The following is a 26,286-nucleotide window of genomic DNA, read 5'->3' on the forward strand; positions in this document are numbered from 1 at the left end:
CTGGCACGGGGCAAGCAACGCAGCCATACGGACATCTGCTCTCAGCTGCAGAGAACTATATATATTCCCCTGACTACACTGCCCCAACTACTGCTACATTCCTATTAACTCCTTCCTCCCCCACTTGAATGGCTTCCTGCATCATGGTGCCATGGTCAGTTTGCTCAGCCACCCTACAGCCACCAATTTTATCTACACAGGCTACAAGAACCTTGAACTTGTTGGACAACAAAGGCTGATTTTTTTTTATTCATTCATGGGATGTGGCATTGTGAGGTAGGCCAGCATTTATTGCCCATCCCTAGTTACCCTTCAGAAGGTGGTGATCAGCTGCCTTCTTGAACCACTGCAGTCCATGTAGTCTAGGCACACCCACAGTGCTGTTAGGGAAGGAGTTCCAGGACTTTGACCCAGCGAGAGTGAAGGAACGGCGATATGTTTCCAAGTCAGGATGGTATGTGGCTTGGAGGGGAACATCCAGGTGGTGGAATTCCCATGTGCCTGCTGACCATGTCCTTCTAGATTATAGCAGTCATGGGTTTGGAAGGTCCTGTCTAAAGAGCCTTGGTGAGTTCCTGCAGTGCATCTTGTAGATGGTACACACCGCTGCCACTGTGCGTCAGTGGTGGAGGGAGTGAATGTTTGTGGATGGGTACCAATCAAGCAGGTTGCTTTGTCCTGGTTGGTATGAAGCTTCGAGTGTTGTTGGAGCTGCACTCATCCAGGCAAGTGGAGAGTATTCCATCGCACTCCTGACTTGTGCCTTGTAGATGGTGGACAGGCTTTTGGGAGTCAGGAGGTGAGTTACTCTCCAGCGTAGAAGCTAGGAATTCTGCGTTCTTGTAGCCACAGTAATTACAAGGTTGGTCCAGTTCCAATTTTGATCAATGGTAACCACCAGGATGTTGATGGTAGGGGACTCAGCGATGATAATGCCATTAAATATCAAAGGGAGATAGTTGGATTTTCTCGTTGGAGATGGTCATTGCCTGGCACTTGTGTGGCACTAATGTTACTTGCCACTTATCAGCCCAAGCTGGGACATTGTCCAGGTCTTGCTGCATATGGGCATGGACTGCTTCAGTATTTGAAGAATCGCAAATGGTGCTGAACATCGTGCAATCATCTGCGAATATCCGCACCCTTATGATGGAGATAAGGTCATTGATGAAGCAGCTGAAGATGGCTGGGCCTAGGACGCTACTCTAAGGAACTCCTGCAGTGATGTCCTGGAACTGAGGTAATTGACCTCCAACAACCAAAACCAACTTGCTTTGTGCTTGGTACAACTGCAAACAGTGGAGAGTTTTCCCCGATTCCCAGTTATTCCAGTTCTGCGAGAGCTCCTTGACACCACACTCAGTCAAATGCTGCCTTAATGTCAAGGGCTGTCACTCTCACCTTGAGTTCAGCTCTTTTGTCCGTGTTCGAACCAAGGCTATAATGAGATCAGGAGCTGAATGGCCCTGGCGGAGCCCAAGCTGAGCATCAGTGAGCAAGTTGCTTCTGGCTAAGTGCCGCTTGATAGCATAGTCCACGACCACACCCATCGCTTTGCTAATGATCGAGAGTAGACTGATGGGGTAGCAATTGGCAGGATTGGATTTGTCATGCTTTTTGTGGACAGGACATACCTGGGCAGTTTTCCACATTGCTGGGTAGATGCCAGTGTTTAGCTGTACTGGAACAGTTTAGCTAAGTGTGCAGCTAATTCTGAAGCACAAATCTTTAGTACTATTGCTGGAATGTAGTAAGGGCCCTTTGCAGTATCCAGTGCCTTCAGATGTTTCTTGACATCATGTGCAGTGAATTGAATTGACTGAACACTGGCATGTGATTCTTTTATTTTTCATTAATGGGACGTGGACGTCGCTGGCGAGGCCACCATTTATTGCCCATCCCTAATTTCTCTTGAGATGGTGGTCGTGTGGTGCCTTCTTGAACCGCTGCAGTCCATGTGGTGTAGGTACACCTACAGTGCTATTACAGAGGGAGTTCCAGGATTTTGCCCAGCAACAGGGAAGGAACGGCAATATATTTCCAACTGAGGATGATGCATGGCTTGGAGGGTAACTTCCAGCAGGTGGTGTTCTCATCTGTGTGTTGCCCATGTCCTTCTAGGTTGTAGCAGTCGCGGGTTTGGAAGGTGCTAAGGAGGCTTGGTGAGTTCTTGCAGTGCATCTTGTAGATGGCACACACTGCCGCCACTGTGCATCAGTGGTGGAGGGAGTAAATGTTTGTGGATGGGTGCCAATCAAGCAGGCTGCTGTTAAGATATGGCAGGTGGTATTTGCCAGGCTGACTAAATCCCAGAGGGAACACTAGCCAGGCTATCACAACCATTTTGCAATTTCTATTTATTACGAGAAGGTTTGTACACTGAAGTCAGGAGTAAAGAGTTCACTGCCACCTTTGGAGGCTTTAAAGATTAAATTAGAACATTTGTTAACAAAATAATAGGAAATGTAAATATGCAAGAACACAGTTATATTTAGTTTTATAACAGTTCTCACAGGATTTCTACTTACCTACACTCCAAACTACACACCCCTTTTAGGCAACAGTCCAAATAGATTAATCTATGAAACATCCAGCAATATTACCACAAGCACCCACTGTTGCTATAAGGGAGGTATTTCACAGCTTCTTTCTCCCTCTCACTTGACGATAGAATTCCAAAGCTTTTGACAAAACCTTGCTTTCTGGAACAGCAAATTTCTCTAGGGTAACTAGAGGTTTCTTCCTCCCACAGGTTTGTTTCACACAATGCACCCTTTGAAGATCTCACATGGTCACTCCACACACAGCTTTTCATCTCTCTTTAAACATATTTCCTCTCATTTGATCTGTAAATCCCATTGTTTAAACCTTTCTTTGAGAGTTACTTTTCCCAGAATATAAAATTCTTTCATGTTGTCATTATGGCCAGCACTTTCGGGAAAAATAAACTTAATAGCTGCCTTATTTATCTTGCCAGTTACAACCAACTTATCACATCCTTTTAAAAAATCAAACAACCTCTCAATTTATCTAAAAATGCAAATTCCATTCATACTGTTTCTGCTGAGACATCACCCTAGCTTACCCAACTTCATTTCAAATGCTTGTTTTACACTTAACCCCTTCTGATTATTCAGTCTGACTGTCTGCAGTTTAATTAAACTAGACAAACACACAAACATACGTACACACAGTCCTCATAAGCCTGCTTCAGTATCCCACAGTAATATTATGAAAAAAAAAGGATATTTCCTTTACAGCCCCATCCTTATGGAAAAATGAACTGTCATAATTCTAAGAGGCAGTTTTCACTTGCTCAACTCATTTCACATTATTTACCATACTTATCTATATACACTAACTATTACACTACCAGGTACATGCATTAACATGACAATATACACAAAGGCTTTGGATCAACAGAGGTCATTTCAGTTCAGTGTCGAACTTCTTTGAACTTTAAACTCTTGACAACACATCTGCAATTAAATTTTCTCATCCAGCGACATGTATAATCTGTAAATTAAATGATTGCAGTAGTAAACTCCATCTGAACCGTCTTGCACTGCCAGTCTCGAAATTTGTCCAGAAATGTTAAAGGTTTGTGACCTCTATAAACAATTGTTTCTGAAGGATTGCTTGCAACACAAACCTCAAAATGCTGCAACGCTAACACCAGGGGCAGAATTTTTCTGTCAACGTGCAGGGGGTGGGGCCCACACGCCAATGCATAAAATGACGTCACCACGCGCCATCGCGATATTTTGCTGGGCGAGCGCGTGACAATGTTCGTTACGCAGGTGCCAGTCATTACCGGGCCAATTAAGGTAGTTATGGCTCCAATTGTCCTGGATTTTAAGATGTCCGTGCGATATTCGGCTCGTCGCACGGGTGCAACGGGCTTGCGGCTATCCAAAACTTTAATGATCCTCATACACGAGTGGGAAAGAGGGATTATTGTTTTTGTGAATCCAGGCATTTAACAGTTAGTGCTCAGAAGTTATTGAAAGTTGCATGTGTGAGGTGGAAAAGTCTCAAACGCACAGCAGCTGCTTGGACTGCACTCATTACCTTCAGGTCAGCACTTTTCAGTGAGGATTTATTTTGGGACCAGTAGGTTTCAGCAAGCCTCCCTGAGCCTGGGAATGGGAGGTTCTCGCTCCACTGGAGGCACCTCATCTGAGGAGGAAGGGAGGGCGAGAAGGGGGAGGAGGCCAGGAGTGCACATTCAGCCTCCATGCGGGAGGGGAGCTTCAAGGTGGCGTGGCAACAAACCATCTGCTGCCCCCTGCGTTCCACGTGCTTGCGCCTCCTTGCTATGGAAGGATATAGCATGTGGTGCCTAATGTGATGTAGGCAGCATGTGGCCAAGGAGGGTGGGGAACAGGCCTAGCATCTTTGAGTGAGTATTAGGCAGCAGCGGGGTGAGGAGGCACTGCAGCCCTGCTATGTCCCACTCTGGTTGGGGTGGGCAGTGCTCGAAGAGTCCATGTGCAATTTGCACAAATCAACGCTCTTCTCTCATTTTCAGGAGAAAAATGCTCATAATGCGGCAGAGCGTGTGAGGGCTGACGGCGGTTAGTCATTCTCAGCCAGTTTGAGCAGAAGGCCCTGGATTTGGAGAGATGCTATGCACCCAGTGAGGCTGGGGTGCCACGGCCAGGTATGTATGCCCAGCAGTGAGGTCAGCATTGTTCTCCCAACATCCACAGCAGTGCTAAACGTTAAGCCATTTAATTTTGCAACGTGGCATGACCATTGCTTATGGAAGGATGAGCGCATAATGATCCAGAGGACATGGATGCACTTTGTCATTGTCTCCACGTTAACTGATCCAATGTCCTTGTTCTTCCTTTCAGCATCAGCGGAGCAGGGCTGGGAGGAGCAGCAGCAGAGGCCCCCTCTCACACATGAGGGCCTTGAAGTCTCACCAGTGTCACACCATCTCTGCCAGGCAGGCATCAGTGCAGGTACGAGCACCTCAGTGGGAATTAGAACATCAGCTAGTGTCCCGGGGCACAGTGGTAAGAGCACTTCACAGTCGCTGGAGGAGCTGGCAGAGACAGAGAGTGCCCATGCCGCCAGCAGTCGGAGGACTGCAGGGGACCAGGCACATGCTCAGTCGGTGCCTGATGATGCGCCTCTGGAGTCGTCCGCAACCCAGGAGGGGCAGGAAATGTGACCGGGTGTGCGGGAGCATCTGGGGGAGATACATGAGGCTATGCTTGGCTTGGTCTCCATGGCGGAGGAGTCTACGCAGATGATTGAGGAATGAGCCACATGTCCAACTGCCATGCGTCCTCCATGGAAAGAATGGTGACTCTCGTGAAGAGGCTCCTCCAGGAGACACGTCAGGACTTCTTGGGGATGCACTCTGACCAGCAAGCTTTCACATCGGCATTGACCTCAGTTGGTCAGTGCCAGTGTGGGAGCTGGTCTAGGCACCAAGTTTCCCAGCTCGGTGCCCATCCATCCACGGTGAGCAGGGAGGTCCGAAGCGACCTCACATCGGCGCAGCAGCTGCCTGTCATCCCTGCTGGCACCTCTCAGGGTGCTCCAGATGAGGGTGGCAGCTTCTCCGCCCCTCTCTCAGCAACCGTAACATCCGGTGAGGCTACGACGACTGGGGAGAACCAGCTGTGGAACTGGCAGATCCCTACCAGGATCCACGGGCCAGAGGACGACCGCCAAGGTCAGCAAGGTCAACAGGACAGCAGAGTCGGCAGAGGGGGAAGCACCAAGACGTAGCCCCTGGAAACGTAAACATAAGGCATCTTAGGCATACCACGGGTTTATCACTGGTGCTTTTGTATTGGCCCTAGATGGGGTCTTCATGATTTGCTTTGAACTGGAACACCATTGTCATTTTTTTGCTTAAGTTTCTTTGCTTGTGATATTAAATTCAGACATGTGACCATACAGAAGAAAAGGTATGTGTATGGTTTCCAAAACCATTATGAATGCTCTGTGGGATATTCAGCTTTAATAGCAAGGCCCTTAGTTACTGTTCTTAGCCTGGTAGAGTTTGCACTTAGGTATCGAGTATGGAGCCTACAGCCCAGGCTTGTCCTGGCGGTCCATCTGTGGTATGCTAGCTGAAGGTTCGTTGGATTAAAGCCTCCCAGGTGTCCCTGCCTCCCTGCAGTATGCCCAGGTCAGCGTCTACCTCCTCAGCATTTCCCTGTGCACGCTCATCCTCGGACTCACTGCTGGACTCATCGTGTGCAGCCACAGCCACTGTGTCGACGTCTTCATCGTCCACTGCATCCCCCCTTTCCAGCGCAAGATTGTGGAGGTCGCAGCATGCAATCACTTTCACCGAGACACGATCTGAGGGGTACTGGAGTGCGCCCCCTGAGCAGTCTAGGCATCAGAAGCACATCTTAAGAAAACCGGTGGTTCTCTCCACCACAGCCCTTGTGGAGGTGTGGCTCCTATTGTACCGCTGCTCAGCTTCTACTCTTGGATGGCGGAGAGGCATCATTAGCCACCTTCTGGGGGGATAGCCCTTGCCACCCAGCAGCCATTCATCAAGCCGGGCTGGAACACTGAAGAGCCCCGGCACCTGGGAGTGTCTGAGGATGTAGGCGTCGTGGGAGCTGCCTGGGTACCTTGCACAGACTTGTTAAATCAGCATCCTGTGATCACACACTATCTGCACGTTTATGGAGTGGAAGCCCTTCCTGTTGACAAAGGCACCCGGCTCAACTGCTGGCACCTTGATGGTCACGTGTGTGCAGTCTATTGCAAACTGGACACGGGGGAAGCCTGCAATCACCGCAAAGCCTCTGGTTCTCTGTGTCTGGCTTGCCTGGTCCCAGCGGAAGTGGATGAAGGTCAATGCACGCCTAAACAGAGCGTCTGTAACCTGCTTGACATAAGTGCGGATAATTGATTGGGAGACACCGCAAAGATCACCCACCGACCCCTGGAACGAGCCAGAGGCATAGAAGTTGAGGGCAGCTGTGACCTTCAGAGCCACTGGCATGGGGTGTCCACCCACACAGTTAGCGGAGATCTCAGGCTTAACCATCTGACAGGTATAGTTGACTGTCTCCCTCAAGAGACGGAGCCTCCTTCGGCACTGCACCTCAGACATATTGAGGTAGCTGTTATGCCACCTGTATACCCTGGCAGCAGGACAGTGGCGTCTTCTGCAGCCCCTTCCGCCTTGACCCTGCGCCCCTTGTGCCTGCACCTGTCCTCCCAATGGTGGCTCCCCTGGAGGCTGAATGTGCACTCCTGGCCTCCTCCTCCTTTTAGCCCTCCCTTCCTCCTCAGAGGAGGTGCCTCCAGTGGCCAGTTCAGCTCCCATTCCCAGGCTAAGGGAAGGCTTCCTGAAACCTGCAGGCCCAAAAAAGATTCCTCAGTGCAGGGTGCTGACCTGAAGGTTAAGAGTCCAGACAAGGCAGCTGGTATGCGTTTTGAGGTGTTGCAGATCACACAGGCAAGTTTCAAAGCTTTTAAAAATCAATACTTGAGAGAACACACTCGCGACCCCAGTGAGCCCTCTTATCCCGCCTGTGGATAAAGTTTATACAAATGTGTTCTACCCGCCTGCCCATTGCGGCATGCGCCAGCCCAAAGACTGCACGGGCGCCAAAAAATCGCAGTCGATTGGAGCGTCAAGGGCCTTAAGTGGCCCGTTAATTAATGGCGGGCACACGTCGGAGAGCATCACGCGTCCGCCCAACGAAATATCGCAATGACTCATGGTGACATCGGGACGCTTACCCGACATCACCACGCATCATTTTCCACGCGTGTGCAGGGCCTACCTCCATACATCCCATCGAACTAGCTTCACCATTCACTAGAGCGGCTTACCTTCGACTCGAGCTCCACCTTTCTGCTCGCTCCCCATATCCCTTGATTCTCAGGTATCAAAAGTGTCTTTCAACCTTAAATAAGTTCAATGATGGAGCATCCACAATCCTCTTTGATACCCTTTAAATGAAGAAATTTCTCATCTTAGTCCTAAATGATCAACTCCGTATCTTGAGGCTGTGCCCCCATGTTCTAGCTTCCCCAGCCAGGGGAAACAACCTCTGAGTGTCTACCCTGTCAAGCCTTTGATAATCTTAGACATTTCAATACAATTACCACTCTTTCTTCTAAAGTCCAGAGAAGAGTGAGGCAATTTACTCAGCATCTCATCCCTGGGACCAATCTAGTGAACCTTCACTGTGTCACCTTCACTACAAATATACCATGGTAGACTCCTTGTTGTTTGAGTATGTCCAGGCTGTAAATGATTTCAACCTTTTCTGTAGGTCCTCTCACGAAGGAAGAGTCTGAAGCAGGACAGCACTGATGTCCACAGAGATGGCAGTTCATATTGTCATTGTTGACGCTTGGGGAAACATCTGCAGCAGCACGACCTTTGGCCTTCCTCTGGGCATGTTGGATGTTATGAATTTGCACCGATGGTCCTCAAAACATGCCAAACCAAATTTCAATGCACATAGGCAGGTTGGCTGCAGTGCTTTTCCTAGAGAGATGGTCTGCAATGCAGAGGTTTGTAAGACTCTTTTTTAGGGTGTCCTCATATCGTTTGTACTGACCACCTTGACGTCGTTTGCCCCAAGACAGCTTTCCATAAAAGAACTGCTTGAGGATTCAGTAATCACCCATGTGGGACACATGGCCTGCCCATCAAGTTAAATTTTCTGGTGGGCGGTCTCCTGTGCTGTTCAGCCCAGAACTGAAAGAGGATCTTGTTGTTTTCAATTTTGTCCTGTACACCCTTCCATAAATATGGAGGGAAAATCTATTCATAATGTTGTCGTATGATCTCAAAGCCCTGTACAACTGTAGCAAGACTTGTTTATTCTTGTACTCCAAACCCCTTGCAATAAAGGCCAACACACCATTTGCCTTCCTAATTATTTGCTGTACCTGCATGCTAACTTTGTGCTTCTTGTACGAGTCCACTCTAATCCCGAGAACATTTATAACTGTCACACCCTGTAAAAAATATTCTGCTTTTCTATTCTTATGACCAAAGTGAATAATCTCACACTACCCCACATTATACTCCATCTACCTCTGTTTCCCAGTCACTTACTTTCTCTGCTATATCTCTTTGCAGCCTCTTTGTATCCTCCTCACAGCTTGCATTGCCACCAGCTTTGTATAGTCAGAAAACTTAGATACATTACTCTCTGTCTCTTCGCCTAAGTTATTAATATAGATAGTAAACAGCTGAAGCCCCAGCATTTATCCTTGCAGCACTCCAATCGTTAGTGTGCCAGCTTGAAAATGCCTCATTTGTCCCTGTTCTTTGCTTCCTGTCCGTTAACCAATCCTCCATTTGTGCTAATGTTTTACCAACTCCATAAGCCCTTCTTAACTTGTGCGTGTGGGCAACATACTGAATGCTTTTTGGAAATCCAAATATACTATATCTATTGGTTCCCCTTTATCTACCGTACTAGTACATCCTCAAAAAACTGAAATTTGTCAAACACAATGTCCCTTTCATAAAACAGTTTATGTAACATTTGTTACCTTTCAATCTACTGGAACCATTCTAAAATGTGAGGAGATTTGGAAAATTATAACCAACGCATCCATTAACTCTGCAGCTAGCTCTTTTAGAACCATAGGGTGTAGGCCATCAGGTCCTGGTGCTTTGTTGGACTGTAGTACTTTAAGTTTTTCCAGTACTTTTTCTCTGCTGATATTAATTGTCTTAATTTTCTCACTCGTATTAGCCCCTAGGTTACCCATTATTTCTGGTTTGTAACTTGTGTCTTCTACAGTGAAGACAGGCACAGAACATCTGTTCAGTGACTCGATCATTTCCTCATTCCCTATGATAATTTATTCTGTCTTTGCCTCTAAAGGACCAATGTTTATTTTAGCTACACTGCCCCTTTTTATATAGCTGAAAAGCACTTACAATCTGTTCTCATATTCCTGACTAGCTAAAGGATATATTTTCTATTTTTCCCCTTTTATCAACTTTTTGGTGATCCTTGCTGGATTCAAAAACACTCCCAATCCTCAAACTTACTACTATTCTTTGCAACATTATAAGCTTGTTCTTAAATCTAATACTATCCTCACCCTCCTTAGCAAGGCAAGGAGGGATCATTCTTGCTGAGTTGTTGATTGTTCTATTTTTGCCGTATATTTTGAACTGTTTCTTTAAATGTTTACCACTGTTTTTATTTACTGCCATACCTTTCAGTCTACTTACCAAATCAACCTCAGCTAGCTCTTCCCTCATATCTACGTAATTGGCTTTGTTTAAGCTAAAGATTCCCGTTTGTGATAGGAGTATATCACTTCCAAACTTAATGAGGAATTTAATCGTATCACTATTTCTCATCAGATCTTTCACCACTAGATTACTGATTAACCCAGCCTCATTGCATAATACTAGATGTGAAGTCGTCAGAAGAATGCAGAGATACAACATAAAATAAAGGGTACAATTCGAGGGGTGGGGGGGCAGATGTAGAGGGACCTAGGTGTACATGTGTATAAATCATTGAATGTGGCAGGACAAGACAAGGTGGATAACGCATATGGAATCCTGGGCTTTATCAACAGGGGCATAGAGTACAAGAGCAAGGAAGTTATGTTAAACCTTTTGTAACACAGTACAGTCAAGCGAAAGAAATTGGAGGCTAGATGCAGAAACTGAGATTAGGCAAATATACAATTGCTGCAACAGTTTCTGTTACACGAGGATAATATTGGTGGATCGACGACATCCAGAATGTCATATGCAGAGTTAAGGAGGTTCTGGGGATGTCTATCATTTTTGGTGAAGACCGTGCCCGTGGAACTCTGGTTGGTTGTGCACTGCTATTGGCTGGGGATCAGGCTTAAATCCTAGAAGAGGAGGAAAAGAAATTCTGCAAGGAAGACAGAGTTTTGAAGGGCTTTGTGACTGAGATTGATGACGTATTTGCTGAGTCGACTGCTGAGCCAATTAGTAAGATCTGCCTTAGTTGCGTCTGTCATTTAATGTGCAATTTATTGTTTATAGTCGTCAGCAATTTGCCTGTTAATTCATGTTTAGTTTACGTTGATTCTGGGTTTGACAGTATAGATAACTACCCAAAATAGTATTTAACGTTTGCTTTGTTTGACTCTTGAAATCAAAAATTGGAGGATCTTTTGGAGGATTTTGAATCCACACTCAGATACACTGCTGGGATTACATGGTGAATCTCACTGTGCCTATTGGAAAGCAGGATGGCTTTATCAATTGCTGAGACTTTTCTTGAAAGGGAATTTATCGCTGAGGGATTTACAACAACTAACAAAGGTTAGGTTAATAGCATTAGCAGAAAGCTGAAGAGAGTTAAAAGCCAGGGCTAAATAGGCAGAAATAACTGAAGCAATAGAACAGCGTTTGGAATTGCAAGGAAATAAGTCTGATCGAGATATATTGTAGCTTGAGTTAGCTAGGATTCGGATGCAAATGAAGCAACTCAAACTCGAAAGAGAGAAAGCAAAAACTCAAAAGGCTTGAAACGGAACTCCAGAAGAGAGGTTGCCAGGGAAAGAACGAGAAAGACAATGCTCAGATTTGTGTTATGGCAAAAATGGCGCGTAAGTTTGGAAATTCTAAGCCCACCCTGAACACGCACTTACAATTTTCACAGAGGCGGGACTGGAGTCGGGCCACGGTTCGCGTATGCACAGTTTATGGAGGGAGCTGAAAATTTAAATCCTCAGCTGCCTCCACTGAAGTGGGATATTGGCAGGCCAGGAAGGTGAAACCTGGAGTTTACAGACAGACCAGGTAAAAGCTGGTCTGAACTTGGCCGAGTCATTTAGATAGCTAGGTAGCCCTTTGGATATAGTCCCAAGACAACTTTGTGGGAGGGGCAAAGCACCCTTTGTAATTGTTAAAAGTAAACATGATTGCGCTTATAAAGTGCATAAACTCATTGGAACTGTGAAAGCTGTCAAAAAACTGTCAAAGCTGTCGATGGACTCTGCTGGGTTTTAAATTTAAAAATGCAGTCTGGAGTTCAAAACTAAACAGTGCTTGATATTTCATTCATCTATTGACTTAAGACAGAAGTCTATTATAAGATTTGTGCTGCAATGACTGATTTTATAAACTAACATTATCACAGTGGGGTGCTTGCTAAATGAGCAGCTTGATTGACAGCTCCAAGTGGTTATAGAATTGAAATGTTTGTTTCCATAAGAGATTAGTTGGAAGAATTTATATGTATTGAATGGATTTTTTTTTATCAATGAGTGCTTTTTGCTTAAAATAATGAAGTCACCAATAGAAACCCAACTTTATTTTGTGCCAGCATGGCTCCTGAGGTTTGCCCATGGTGAATACTAGGTGAGTGGGCATGGAGCAGGTAAGGGCAAAGTGTGATGGGTGGGGGCATGGGTCGGTATGAGTTGACACTAATTTGGCATAGCAGCTATAAAGGGCCATGGGAATGTGGGGGGCATATGGATATGAGGGCCTATGAGAGGTGAGAAGAAGGATATGGATTGACATAAGGGGTATAAGAGGCGATTGGAGGTGGATAGAGGGGCATGGGTTTGCATAGGGTGTATGAGGGGCCATGGAGAGTGGGTAGATGTGCATGGGTTAGCATGGGGATATAAAGGGGCATGGGGGTGGGTACAGGGCCATGGATTGGCATTGGGGATATGAGGTGCCATGGGGGAGGGGTGGGGGCATGAGGTGTCATAGATTAGTATGGGGAGTGTGTGGGGGCAGTAAGAGGTGAGGTCTGGTTTTTGCTGTAATTTTTAAAAATTCAACAAAGTGCCAGAGCACAGAGGCAGCCCAGCACACCTCTGTACCCAGCAGCCTACACACTTGTTCTGTGGGCGGCAGACCCCACTTCTGTTCCAGAAACCTTCCCCCACCCCAATGAACGACAATCAGAATTGCGGGCTGCCATTTTTAAAGGTTGGATTTGCAGAGCTGGGAATTTTCCCATCGCTGCTCACTCAACCCAGGAGTGAAAATCCAGGCCAAAGTGTTTCAAAGAGAGAAAGAAGTCAGACAGTATGAACTAGCTATAGAAAAGCTTAGGTTATGCGGTGAAGGGGGAGCTAATGGTATGGATGATAAGTCAAGTTCCACTCTAAGTTTTGATTTAACAAAGAATCTTCGTCTGGTGCCTAGAATCATTCAACTCCGTACTCAGTGAAATTTTGTCTTGTTGGAGAAAGTGGCTATAACACTAGGGTAGTCAAAGGACACATGGGACTGCATTTTACAGGGGTTGGGAGAGGGAGGCAGACTGCTCGCCTCCAGGCAGGAAAGTCCGCTGCAGCCAAAGCCAGGTCACATGACTGTGTTGTGTATATCAATGATCTATTGGTCTATATTAACACTTGTGAAGAACATGTGCAACGCCTGAGTGCATTGTTTGACAGACCACAAAAGCTGATTTGATGATAAATTTGGCAAAGACGGAGTTTGGGAATGCCAAAGTCACCTATTTGGGACGTCATGAGTCAAGTTGAAAAGCTAAAGTTCAGGCAATTATGAACTTTCCTGTCTCTAAAACAAAATGGGAAATGCTATAATTCCTCAGAATGTGTGGGTTTTACAGGAACTTTGTACCGAAGTTCAGCACTGTAGTTGCTCCATTAGTGAACTTGAAGAACAATATAAACATTAATGGACAGAGTCTTGTCAGGCCTCCTCTGAGAGCTTAAGGGCCATATTAATAAACAAGTCTGTTTTGGTTCTTCCAAATTTCAATAAACCATTCAAAATAGCTATTGATGCTAGTGTTGAAGACGTGGAGACAGTGTTGCTACAAGATAATGATACTGGTGTTGAGTGCCCAGTTATCAACAAAAATACTCCACAACTGAGAAGGAAACGTTAAGTTTTGACTTGGCTCTTAACAATTTGAAATAAATTTAGCAGAGAAATTAATTTACACCAATCATAATCCACCAGCAATTTTGGAGAAGTTCTACACAAACAATCTCCAGTTGTTTCACTAGAGTTGGTCTGCAGACCTTCAACCTAAAAATTGAGCACGTTGCCAGGAAAAACAAAGTAATTGCTGATGCTCTGTCAAGAGTTTCAAAAAGGGGTGTAGGAGAGAAGATAGGCTGAGTTATGATAATTATGATGTATGAATCATGCTAATACTTGCCTTTGCTCTGGTCAAACCCTTATAATTCTGTAAATACGATATGTTGTTATGATCCCAGCTAATGTTACAACTGGACAAGCCTGATCCTAGGGTGGAACCTGGCTTGATAGATCCTAACTTGTATTTTTTTGTTTAGATACATGGAGAGCGGCTACTGAACAATCACAGAAGTCAGCTGATGAACTTTTAACAAAAGAATAAAACATTTATTAAACAAGAAGAAATGAACTATATTACAATACTCCTTCACCCACAACTATACCTTTACAGATATATAGAGATTTGTAAGGATAACTCCTTCACCCACAACTATACCTTTACAGATAGATACAGATTAGTAAGGATAACACAAGTTACAAAAACTATCTTATACTCTAATGTTCACAGTAAATACACAGTCCATGTAAACCAAATGGCGACTTGTGGTCAGGCACTCTGAAATCAAGTGACAATGCCACTCAAAACAGATGCTATGAATCTCTCATCAACATCTCCAGACGCTTCACTGTGAGTCAACCAGTCTCACTGATCTCCGTCTTTCACATGAAGGTTTCCAATATGCACATCCCAAGAGCTCGCTTTGGAATTCTCTCCCAAACCAACGCTTTCTCTCAGATGCCTTCCACAAGGGTCCATCTCCAGAGTTTCGAACTCTCCCTCCAATGTTCCTCTCCCCTGCGTCACCACATGCATCCAAGCTTTCTTCCACGCACTCTCTCCCTCTCTCACTGACTCAGCCATCAACAGTACACCACTGCTTCACATGCTCACAGCAAGATTACAGGCCTTCAGCTGTCTCTTTGGACCTTCTGACCTCTCGCTTTAAATCTACTTCCTGCAGATTTTCTTACTTTAAGCTTGAAGCTTGCAGCCTTCCTCTGCTGGAGTTTGTGTCCAATTCTGGGCACTACACTAGAAAGGGTGTGAATGCATTAGGGATAGTGCAGAAACGATTCACATGAATGGTTAAGGAGGAGGAACTTCAGCAACATAGAAAGATTGGTGCAAATGGGAATGTTCGCTTTGGAGAAGGGAAGGTTGAGTGGGGATTTGATAGAGGTATTCAAAATCATGAGGTGTTTGGACAGAGCAGAAAGGGAGAAACTGTTCCCATTGGTGGAAGGATTGAGAACCAGAGGGCAGAGATTGAAGGTGAATGGCAAAAGAAGCAATGGCGAAATGGCAATCTGGAATGCACTGTCTGAGAGTGTGGAGAGGGTAGAATTGATTGAGGTTTTCAAAAGGCAATTGGATCACTATCAGAAAAGGAAGAATGTGCAGGGCACTGAGGAAGAGGCAGAGGAGTGGTACTAGATGAATTGCTCCTTCAGCACAGACACAACTATGATTCTATCATTTCACGAAAATAACTTTATCCCCAGTTGGTTCCACAACACACTGTTCCAGGAAACGGTCATGCTCATCTTCAAGCTCACCAATGCCAATTTGGCTTGTCCAGTCTATACAAAGATTAAATGTTGAGCAATTATTACATTGTCTTTGTTACAAGTTCCAATATTTTCTTGTTTAATGCTCTCTCCAATGGTATAACTACTATTAGGGGCCTATAAACTACTCCCACCTGTGTTTACTGACCCTAGCTATCCCTTATCTCCACCCATACTGATTCTACTCCTTGATCTTCTGAGCCAAGAGCCACTCTCACTATTGTCCTTGTATCCTCCTTTACAGTCCAGGCCACTCCTCCTCTTTTTCTATTCTGTCTTTTCAAAATGTTCTGTTCCTTGGAATATTTATTTTCCAACCTTGGTCATCTTATAACTACATCTCTGCAATGGCAATTAGGTCTAAACCATTTATCTCTATTTATGTCACTATTTCATCTATCTTATTGCAGATGCTTTGCACATTCAGTTAAAGAGCCTTTAATTTTTTTTGCTACCGTTCTCTGCACAGATCTTACACCCTGATGCACTATTACAGTTAAACTCTACGCCCCTTCCTGTCCCATTCTGTTTGCCTACCTACATAGCTACACTGTTTTAAGTAAGTGAGCACAAAAACAGCAGTGAGGGCAACTAGTCACAAAGTGTGAGCTTGGGAATTTGGCGAATGAGGGAATTTTAAGGGTTAATCTTTTTCTAAAATCTAGTCTAATTTGTATGTAGAATTTAACTACAACTTACTGTTAAAGTTCATTTTCTTTTAGTCTTAGTCAGGGATAAACAAGCTCCCTACAGGAGAGACAGCTGCAGTTAGGTAGTAAGGTAGCTAGTTTGAACTAGATTCTTTAGCTAGCAGAGCTGACTCATCACTGTAGAATTTCAGCTAGTATAAATATAGAGCACACAAAGTAAGCAAGTACAAAGACAACAGCTGGTCACTGAATGCAGCTAATCAGAGCGTGAGCTTGGGAATTTGGTGCATGAGGGAATTGGGAGGTGTTGTTTATGGAAGTAACTACCTTTACTGAGTTTAAAATAGCGCAGAGTCAGACTAATTTAAAATACCTAGGAGGCTCATTCTGTGGATCAGCCGTGCTCTGAAAAAAATTTAGTGTGACGTCACAGAGAAACAGGTAAGTGACTGGTTGTGAGTATTTTGCTCATTTATCTTTCAAAACTCTGGTAAATTAGTAATAAATTGTAAGGTTTTATTAGTAGTACCAAGGTTTACTAGCAGTAGTAAAGGTCATTGGGAGCAGTAGAGTCTAGGTTTCTAGTCCCTAACTTTATAATAAATAGTCTGTAAAGTAAAGACACTGCATGGTAGCTCAGCTGTGTAGAATGTCCATCCTGTAACATGTGGAGAGTCGTGGATGTTTCCTGTGGCCCAGACAACCACATGTACAGGAACTGTCACCAGCTGCTGAAACCTGAGCTCCAGATTTCAGAGCTCAAGTGATGGCTGGAGTTACTGTGGCGCATCTGCGAAGCTGAGAACTAAGCGGATAGCAGGTTTAGGGAGATAGTCACATCACACGTTAAGAGATTACAGGCAGAGGGGGAATGGGAGAACAAGACAGGTGGTGCAAGAGTCCCAAGTCCATCCCATTAACTGGTTTTCGATTCTGGATACTGGTGAGGGTGATGGTTCCTCAGAGGTTCCTTCTGCAGCCAGAGCCAAGTCCGTGGCACCACACGTGGTTCAGCTACACAAGAGGGAAGAAAGAAGAGTGGAAAAACAATAGCGGTAGGGGATTCAATAGTTAGGGGAACATACAGGCATTTCTGGAGCCGTTGACATGACTCAAGGATGGTATGTTGCCTCCCTGGTGCCAGGGTTAAGGACATCAGAGTGGCTACAGGACATTCTTATGGGGGAGGCTGAACAGCCATGATCATGGTCCACATCAGTAAAAAACACCATATAGAAAGAGGTATGAAGTCCTGAAAGCAGATTTGAGAATGCCAGGAGATTAAAAAGCAGGACTTCAAAGGACGTACTTCAGGATTACTCCCAGTACCATGTGCTGCTGAGCACAGAAATTGGAAGGTAGAGCAAATGTTGGCATGGCTGGAGAGATGGCACAGGAAGGAAGGCTTTAGATTTCTGAGGCACTGGGACTGGTTCTGGGGCAGCTAGAACCTGTACACGACAGAAGGATTACACATTAGCAGGACCGGGAACAATATCCTCACCGGGAGATTTGCTAGTGCTGTTGGGGGCGTTTAAGCTAGTTTGTCAGGGAGATGAGAACCAGAGAGGGAATTCAGATAGGAGAGTAACAAAGCTGGTAATGGTAGGAAGAAAAGTAGTAAGCAAAATTGGAGGTAGTAGAAACAAAGACCAGCATCAAAAAGGGTCAAAATACAGAAAAATGTGAAGAAGGCAAAACTAAAGGCATGCTGTAACAAGGTAGATGAATTGACAGCATGATGAAGTAAATTGGTATTATCTAATTGCCATTACGGAGGCATGGATGCAGGGTGACCAAGGCTGGAAACCGAATGTTCAAGGGTATTCAACATTTAGAAAGGATAGGCAAAAAGGAAAAGGAGGTAGGGTAGTGCTGTTAGTAAAGGATGAAATCAGTACATCAGTGAATGAGAATCTTGGATCAGAAGGTCAAGATGTTGAATCAGTTTGGGTGGATCTCAGAAACAGCAAGAGGCAGCAAACATTGGTGAGAGTTATTTATACATAGGCCATCAAACAGTAGTAGTAATGTAGGGCATGATATAAATCAGGAAAATCAGAGAAGCATGCAACAAGGGTAATCATGGGGAACTTCAATCTACATATAGACTGGGTAAATCAAATTAACTAATGTTGTGGCAAATTCCTGGAATGTATACAAGATGATTTTCTAGAACAGTCTGTTGAGGAACTAACTAGGGAATGGACTACTTTAGATCTAGTATTGTGCAATGAGAAAGGGTTAATTAATAATCTTGTTGTAATGGGGCCTTTAGGGAAGAGTGACCATAAGATGATGGAATTTTACATAAAGTTTTAAATGATGTAGTTCAATCGAAAACTAGGGTCTTAAATCTAAACAAAAGAAACTATGAAGGTATGAAGGGCAAGTTGGCTTCGGTAGATTAGAAAACTACATTAAAACGTATGACAGTAAATAGGCAATGGCTAGCAGTAAAAAAAATACATAGTTTACAACAAATATACATCCTTTGAGGCACAGAAGCCCAACAGGGAAAGTGATCCAATCATGGCTAACAAGGGAAGTTAAAGATTGTATTAGATCAAAGGAAGAGGCTTATAAAGTTGCCAAAAAAGTAGCAAGCCCGAGGATTGGGAGCCTTTTAGAATTTAGCAAAGGAGAACCAAGATACTGCTAAAGAAAATAGAATATGACAGTAAACTAGGGAGAAACATGAAAACAGACTGTAAAAGCTTCCATAAGTATGTAAAAAGGAAAACAAATAGCAAAGACAAATGTGGGCCAATTACAGGCAGGAATAGGAGAATTTATAATGGGGAACAAGGAAATGGTAGAGAAACTAAATAAATAGTGTCTGTATTCATGGAGAAAAAAACAAAAAAACCTCCTAGAAATACTAGGGAACCATGGGCTAGCAGGAATTAGGAACTGAAAGAAATTATGAATAAAAAAGTAGTACTGAAAAAATTAATGAGACTGAAAATTGAAGAGGTTGAAAATTGAAAAGGAAGATGGTTGTGGTTGTTGGCAGTCAGTCATCTCAGCTCCAGGACATCACTGCAGGAGTCCCTCAGGGTAGTGTCCTAAGCCCAGCCATCTTCAGCTGCTTCATCAATGACCTTCCTTCCATCATAAGGTCAGAAGTGGGAATATTTGCTGATGATTGTATAATGTTCAGCACCATTCGCGACTCCTCAGATACTGAAGCAGTCCATGTCCAAATGCAGCAAGACCTAGACAATATCCAGGCTTGGGCTGACAAGTGGCAAGTAACATTCACGCCACACAAGTGTCAGGCAATGACCATCTCCAACAAGACAGAATCCAACCATCGCCCCTTGATGTTCAATGGCATTACCATCATTGAATCCCCCACTATCAACATCCTGGGGGGTTACCATTGACCAGAAACTGAACTGCACTAGCCATATAAATACTGTGACTACAAGAGCAGGTCAGAGGCTAGGAATCGTGCGAAGAGTAACTCAACTCCTGACTCCCCAAAGCCTGTTCACCATCTACAAGGCACAAGTCAGGAGTGTGATGGAATACTCCCCGCTTGCCTGGATGAGTGCAGCTCCCACAACACTCAAGAAGCTGGACACCATCTAAGACAAAGCAGTCCACTTGATTGGCACCGCATCCACAAACATTCACTCCCTCCACCAACGATGCACAGTAGCAGCAGGGTGTACCATCTACAAGATGCGCTGCAGGAATTCACCAAGGCTCCTTAGACAGCACCTTCCAAACCCACAACCACTACCACCTAGAAGGACAAGGGCAGTAAATGGGAACACCACCACCTGGAAGTTCCCCTCCAAGTCACTCACCATCCTGACTTGGAAATATATCGCCCTTCCTTCACTGTCACTGGGTCAAAATCCTGGAGCTCCTTCCTAACCGCACTGTGGCTGTTACTACACCACATAGGCCGCAGCAGTGCAAGAAGGCAGCTCACCACCACCTTCTCAAGGGCAACTAGGGATGGGCAATCCATGCTGGCCCAACCAGCGAAGCTAACATCCTATGAATGAATAAAAAAAAAATAATCCCCAGGACCTAATGATCTACATCTCACAAGGCTCAAAGAAGTGGCTGTAGGGTGGATGCATTGGTGGTCATCTTCCAATATTCTCTAGCTTCTGGAATGGTTCCTGCAGATTGGAAGGAAGCAAATGTAACCCCACTGTTTAAGAAAGAAGGGGGAGAGGAAACAGGGAATTACGGACTGTTAGCCTGACATTAGTAGTGGCGAAAATGCTGGAATCTATTGTAAAGGATGTGCTAACTGAACACTTTGAAAAAAATGGTAGGATTGGGCAGAGTCAACATGAATTTTTGAAAAGGAAATTAAGTTTTTTGAGGATGTAATGAGCAGAATAGATAAGGGGAAGCCAGTGGGTGTGGTGTATTTGGATTTGCAGAAGGCTTTTGATAAGGTTATAGACAAGAGGTTAGAAAACAAAAGTAGAGCACATGGGATTGCAGTATTGGTTAACAAAGGAAATAGAAATAAACAGGTTATTCTCAGGCTGGCAGGCTGTAACTAATGGGGTACCTCAGAGATCAGTACTTGGACCCCAGATATTCATATTCTATAGTCAATGATTTGGATGTGGGGACCAAATGTAATATTTCCAAGTTCACTGATGACACAAAACTAGGTTGGCATGTGAATTGTGAGGGAGATGCAAAGAGGCTTCAAGGGATTTCGGCAGGCTAAGTGAGTTGGCTAGAACATGGCAGAAGGAATATAACGTGAGAAAATGTAAAGTTATCCACTTTGGTAGGGAAAACAGAAACGCAGACTATTTTTAAATGGAGAGAGATTGAGAAGTGTTGATAACCTTGTTCGTAAGTCATAAAAGTTAGCATGCAGGTGCAGCAAGCAATTAGGGAGGCAAATGGTATGTTGGTCTTTATTGCAAGATGAGTTGACTACAGAAGTAAAGATGTCTTGCTGCAATTGTATAGAGCTTTGGTGAGACCACAACTGGAGTACTGCTTACAGTTTTGGTCTCCTTACCTAAGGAAGGGTATACTGGTCATAGAGGGGGTGCAGTGAAGGTTCACCAGACTGATCCCTGGGACAGCAGGGTTGTCCTCTGAGGAGAGATTGAAGAGACTGGGCCTACATTCTCTACAGTTTAGATGAAGGAGAGGCAATCTCCTTGAAACATAAAACATTCTTACAGGGCTCGACAAGTAGATACAATAAGGATGTTTTCTCTGGCTGGCAGGTCTGGAACCAGGGGATAGAGTCTCAGAATAAGAGGTAAGACATTTCAGACTGAGATGAGGAGGAATTTCTTTACTCAGAGGTTGGTGAATCTTTGGAATTCCCTACCCGATCAGCCATGAACTAATTGAATGGCAGAGAAAGCTCAAGGACAGAATGGCCACCTTCTGCTCCTATTTTCCATGTTTATCATCTCAATTTTTCTCTTCGGATTTCTAAATCTCCCTGCACCAAACCCTAGCCCTCCTCCCTCCCTCCCCCCACTGTTAGTTTAAAGTCCTATCCATAAGCCCTACTTATATGACTTGCCAGGACAGAGTTAAGTGGACCCAATCCCAATGGAACAGCTCCCTCTTTCCTGAGTACTAGTGCCAGTGCTCCATGAATAAAAACCCCTTCTTCCTAAACCAACCCGAGGGTCAAGCAAATTAAATGTGTGCCTCAGTGTCAATGGCATGTGGCTCAGGTAACAATCTAGAAATTACCTTTGAGGCTCTGTGTTTTAATTTGATCCCCAACTCCTCAAACTCTCTCAATAAAACATCATTCCTAGTTCTGCCTATGTTGTTGGTTCCTACAAGGGCCACAACAATTGGATCCTACCTCTCCCATTCCAAGTTTGTCTCCAGCAGTGAGGAGATGTCTTTAATCCTGGCACCAGGCAGGCAACACAACCATCAGAGCTCCTGGTCACATCTGCAGAGAACAGTATCTATCCCCCTGACTATATTGTCATATAGCATTCCTTTTCTCTCACTTGAATGGCATCCTGCAATGTGGTGCCATGGTCAGTTTTCCCATCCACCCTGTAGTCCTTGTTCTCATCCACACAGGTAGTAAATACCTCGTACCTGTGGGTCAAAGTCAAGGGCCGAAGCTCCTCCGTCACCAAATGCTGGGTCCCCATAGCTTACTGACTCACAGTCACACCCTCCTGTCCCTGAACACTGATCAACGGTCAAGTTCTACTTAACCCAAGGGCTATGACTGCATCGCCGAACAAAGTGTCCCCTCCCCGATACCCCGCAATCTCTGCAACACAGACGCCAGCTCAGCTACTGTAAGCCAAAGTTACAGACACTTAGCACAGATATGGTTGTCCAGGACTGCAATGCATTCCACAGGTTCCCAAATGTTGCAGTCACGGCACATCACCAGCCCTGATAATTAGTCAATAAGTTACTAATTTAGTTAGCTAAATCAATAGCAAGTTACAGTCTCCAAGTTTGAAGGCAAAAAAGGACATTCACCAGCTGCTGGAGAAAGCCTCAGATGGCTGCTAAAAGAAGCTGGTGAAGAGGGAACAGTTTGTGGTAGGGACTGAAGATAATGGCTTTTTTCTCCCCAGAATTTCGCAAATTTCTGTTCAGAATGGTGGTAGGCTCCTTGTTATTTGAGTATGTCTAAGCTGTAAGTGGCTTCATCAACTTCTGTGGATCCTCTCATAACTGAAGAGTCCAAACTGCGATTAGCATGGGCATCCACAGAACTGGCAGTTCATGTTGTCATTGTTGGTGCTCGGGGGAACTTCTGCAGCTGCACCACCTCTGGCCACGTTTGATTTTGTGGGTTTTGCGCAGATGGTCCTCTAAGCATGCTGAAACAAATTTCAGTGCTTGCCTCCTCATGGGCTGGTCAGCTGCAGTGTTTTCCCGAGAGGTGGTCTGCAATGCAAACTTACAAACTTTGCATTGCAGACCAACACATATAATACTGAATGTTGAAGCATGGATGTCCAACCACGTGTACTATGTTCTGAAGTCTGCAGAATCCATGTAAGAACTCAGGCTAAAATATATTGATTTTTTTTTAAAAAATCATTCATGGGGCATGGATATCACTGGCAAGGCCAGCATTTATTGTCCATCCCTGATTGCCAATGACAATTAAGGAATGGTGATATAGTGCTAACGCAGGATTGTGTGAGGCTTGAACTAGGACTTGCAGATTATGGTGTTCCCTTGCATCTTCTGCCCTTGTTCTTCTAGGTGCTGAAGGTCTCGAGTTTGGAAGGTTCTGACAAGCCTTGGCGAGTTGCTGCAATGCATTTCGTAGACGATACACACTGGTGGCAGTGTGTGTCCGTAGTGGTGCGAATAAAGTTTAATGCGGTGGATGGGATATGGAATTTATTTACCAGGAGGATACAAACAAGTAGATTGAAGAATGTTCTAAATAAACACAAAATCAACATAATTACGCCGTTGGCAGCCTTGATAAATCAAGAACAAACATGCTGACCATCGAAAACGGTAGTGGTCAATTTGGAGGAGTTGTACTTCAGTGACTGTGTCAAAAGCTCCCCCCGACACAGCAACAAAATCATCCCCAACAAGGGGCAAGATAATAAAGGTGAAAATGGTAGAACGAGGTGGACAAACACAAGATCCCAAGAAAACTCTCAAACACCCAACTCCCTGCCACACACAAACACGCGGCCGCCCGTTCACGGGCGCGGGGGGGGGGGTGCAGTACTTGACAATTAAATAAAAGCACAACCCCGGGCACGCACCTTACGGGACGGAGAGTGAGGAGCTGTCGATCTTTCCGACTTCAGCGACACCACTGAGCTTCTCTTCTTCTCCTGGCAGCGGACACCCTTGACCAGAAAGACTGTGAACACGGCCAGGAGGCAAGAGATCACCGCCAGCATCGCGCTCATCAAGATGACCATGCCCAGGTTCGTGGTCCATAGGAGTGACATCAAGTCGAACATGGCAGCGCCGAAGATAGTCACTTGAGATCTGGGGGGCGGATCGCTGACCCACCATATTCCCGGGTAAGATTCCGTCGCCTGTTCCAGCCCCAACACGTCGAGCAGATTCACCAACATGGCGGCTCCCTGCGCGCCGCGCGCACAGGAAGGCTCGGATTCGACCTCGATATAGCCCGACAAACTCAATCCGATATACAAGAAACGAACGATTCAAGATGAGGAACGCGAACAGATTTCTCGTGTTTTTTTTTAAATGTGCAGAAAAACAAATCAGTCCCAACGCGTTGAGACAATACGGACACTGAGTGGTGAGGCCTCAGGTCCCGGTCACCGCCTGCCCGGGGTCACTATTCAGTCACAGAGGCTTAGCCCATCACCAAGGGGGGGGGTTGCGGGGTGGGGTGAGGCCAGAAAATACACCAGAGCAATATTCACAAATACAGAAGGAAATAATGGAATATTTCAAATAAAATAGCCAGCGTTCATTTGGTAAGTCAGCTGTGGTGGATTTTTTCCCCTATTTTTAAATGCCAAAGCGAAATTTCTCCCCCTTCCTATCGGATAGGCGGCGCTATTGTGTGACGCCAGTTGCCTGGTGATATTTGCCGCGGAAAGAGCCACGTGTGAGCAGCGTGGCACCTAGATCTGCTGCCTATGGGCAGAATATAGAAACTACACATTACTTATCAAACTTGCCGACATTACAATAATGTTTACAACGGATAGCAGTGGCAGCTGAGGAAAATCAACCAATATTTCTTAAATTATTTTTCCTTGTAGGCAACAGAAGCTAGAAGCTTTGGCGCAAAATGAGTGTCAGAAATTTAGTGCAATGGTAACAAATAGAATTCACATCGTGGGCCTGATGCAATATTCTGGCACTTGGCATTATCAACATACAGCAAAATTATTTTGACCCATTAGGGTAGAAATTGATGTGTGCTTTCCCCATTCTGTGCATAAAAGGGTAAAAAAAAACATTTTGTCCCAATTTCTGTGTGCGAGGTAGTGCACCTAAACTGTATCAATAGTGTGGCCACCATATTAGTCTTCGCAGTTTTTAAGCATCCCTTTTGGCCACCTGAAATCAGCACAGCATCAATTTTAATCAGCAAAAGAAGCTCTTATGTCTGTTTTAAGACCCTTGCACAAAATGGATGCACAGTTAAGTGCAGCATGCACCGTGCAAGCCCAGACTAGATTCTTCAATTCTACATCACCCTCTCAAGGGGTAGCTGGATGCCACTGAAGGAATAGTAGGGAAAGTTTATTTTACTTCCTTTCTGTGGAATGCCTACACTACAGCTTCTTGCCAGCCAAACTCAGCCCTCCTGTGTTCGTGATGCTTCCTCAGCACAATTAACCTCAGTCTCCAAACCCTTGTTTCCTATTTGCTCACCAGTCGAACTCTGGTGTTCTGTTTGTGTTTGAAGAGAATAGGTCTTACATTTTTGTTAGTTTCCTGTTAATAACCCATGACTGAAAGACCTTTTTCATACAAGGATTAGTGAAAATCTGGAATTCTCACCTGCAAAAGACTTCGGGTGCTAGGTCAATTGAAGATTTCGGAACGGCAATTAAATAGATTTTTGCTGGATCATGATATCAAACGAAATGGAGAAAAGGCAGGTAAACTGAGTTAAGGTATAGACCAGCCATGAATGGTGGAACAAGCTTGAGGTGCTGAATAGCCAACTCCTATTCCTTTGTTCTAATGCATTTAACTAACAGATAGCTGAGCAACCAGTCAGAAAGAATGGTATATAATGGTGCTGAATCAAACAACTCATTTGAAAAGCCTACAAGCATTATTAAAAGCACTCAGTGCAACAATTCAACTGTGATGTGCACCAATGGTTCTACTTCTGGAGGGAGTAAGACAGGGAACTTTACCATGCAATATCCTACCTCACACTGTGTCTTAATCAGGAAAGGAAGGTAAGGCAGGTCTGCAGGGTGTGATCTAAAAGCAGGGCTGGAAAGTTTCTGGCAAAACATACTGAATTTAATCAGGAAAAGAACACCCAGTTGTTGATCTTAATTTAGGTACTTGTAACTTTCAAACCGGGTGTCTAATTCATCAGCGTGTTAGTAATGTGTGTATACATGCCCATCTCCAATTCTC

The 26,286-nt window shown here is 44.7% G+C and overlaps 1 protein-coding gene across 1 annotated transcript in view; it reads right to left on the reverse strand.

The window, feature by feature from the left end:
- The window catches only part of LOC144682492 (uncharacterized), a 111,739-nt gene extending 87,259 nt beyond the window's left edge, over nucleotides 1-24,480 (reverse strand). The window contains exon 1 of the mRNA XM_078544889.1: nucleotides 23,958-24,480. Coding sequence (XP_078401015.1) covers nucleotides 23,958-24,278 — 321 coding nt within the window. The 5' untranslated portion in view covers nucleotides 24,279-24,480. The remainder of the gene's footprint in view (nucleotides 1-23,957) is intronic.
- Nucleotides 24,481-26,286: the final 1,806 nt, after the last annotated feature.

This window comes from Cetorhinus maximus, chromosome 7, assembly GCF_964194155.1.
Source record: "Cetorhinus maximus chromosome 7, sCetMax3.hap1.1, whole genome shotgun sequence".
NCBI classification, from domain to species: domain Eukaryota; kingdom Metazoa; phylum Chordata; class Chondrichthyes; order Lamniformes; family Cetorhinidae; genus Cetorhinus; species Cetorhinus maximus.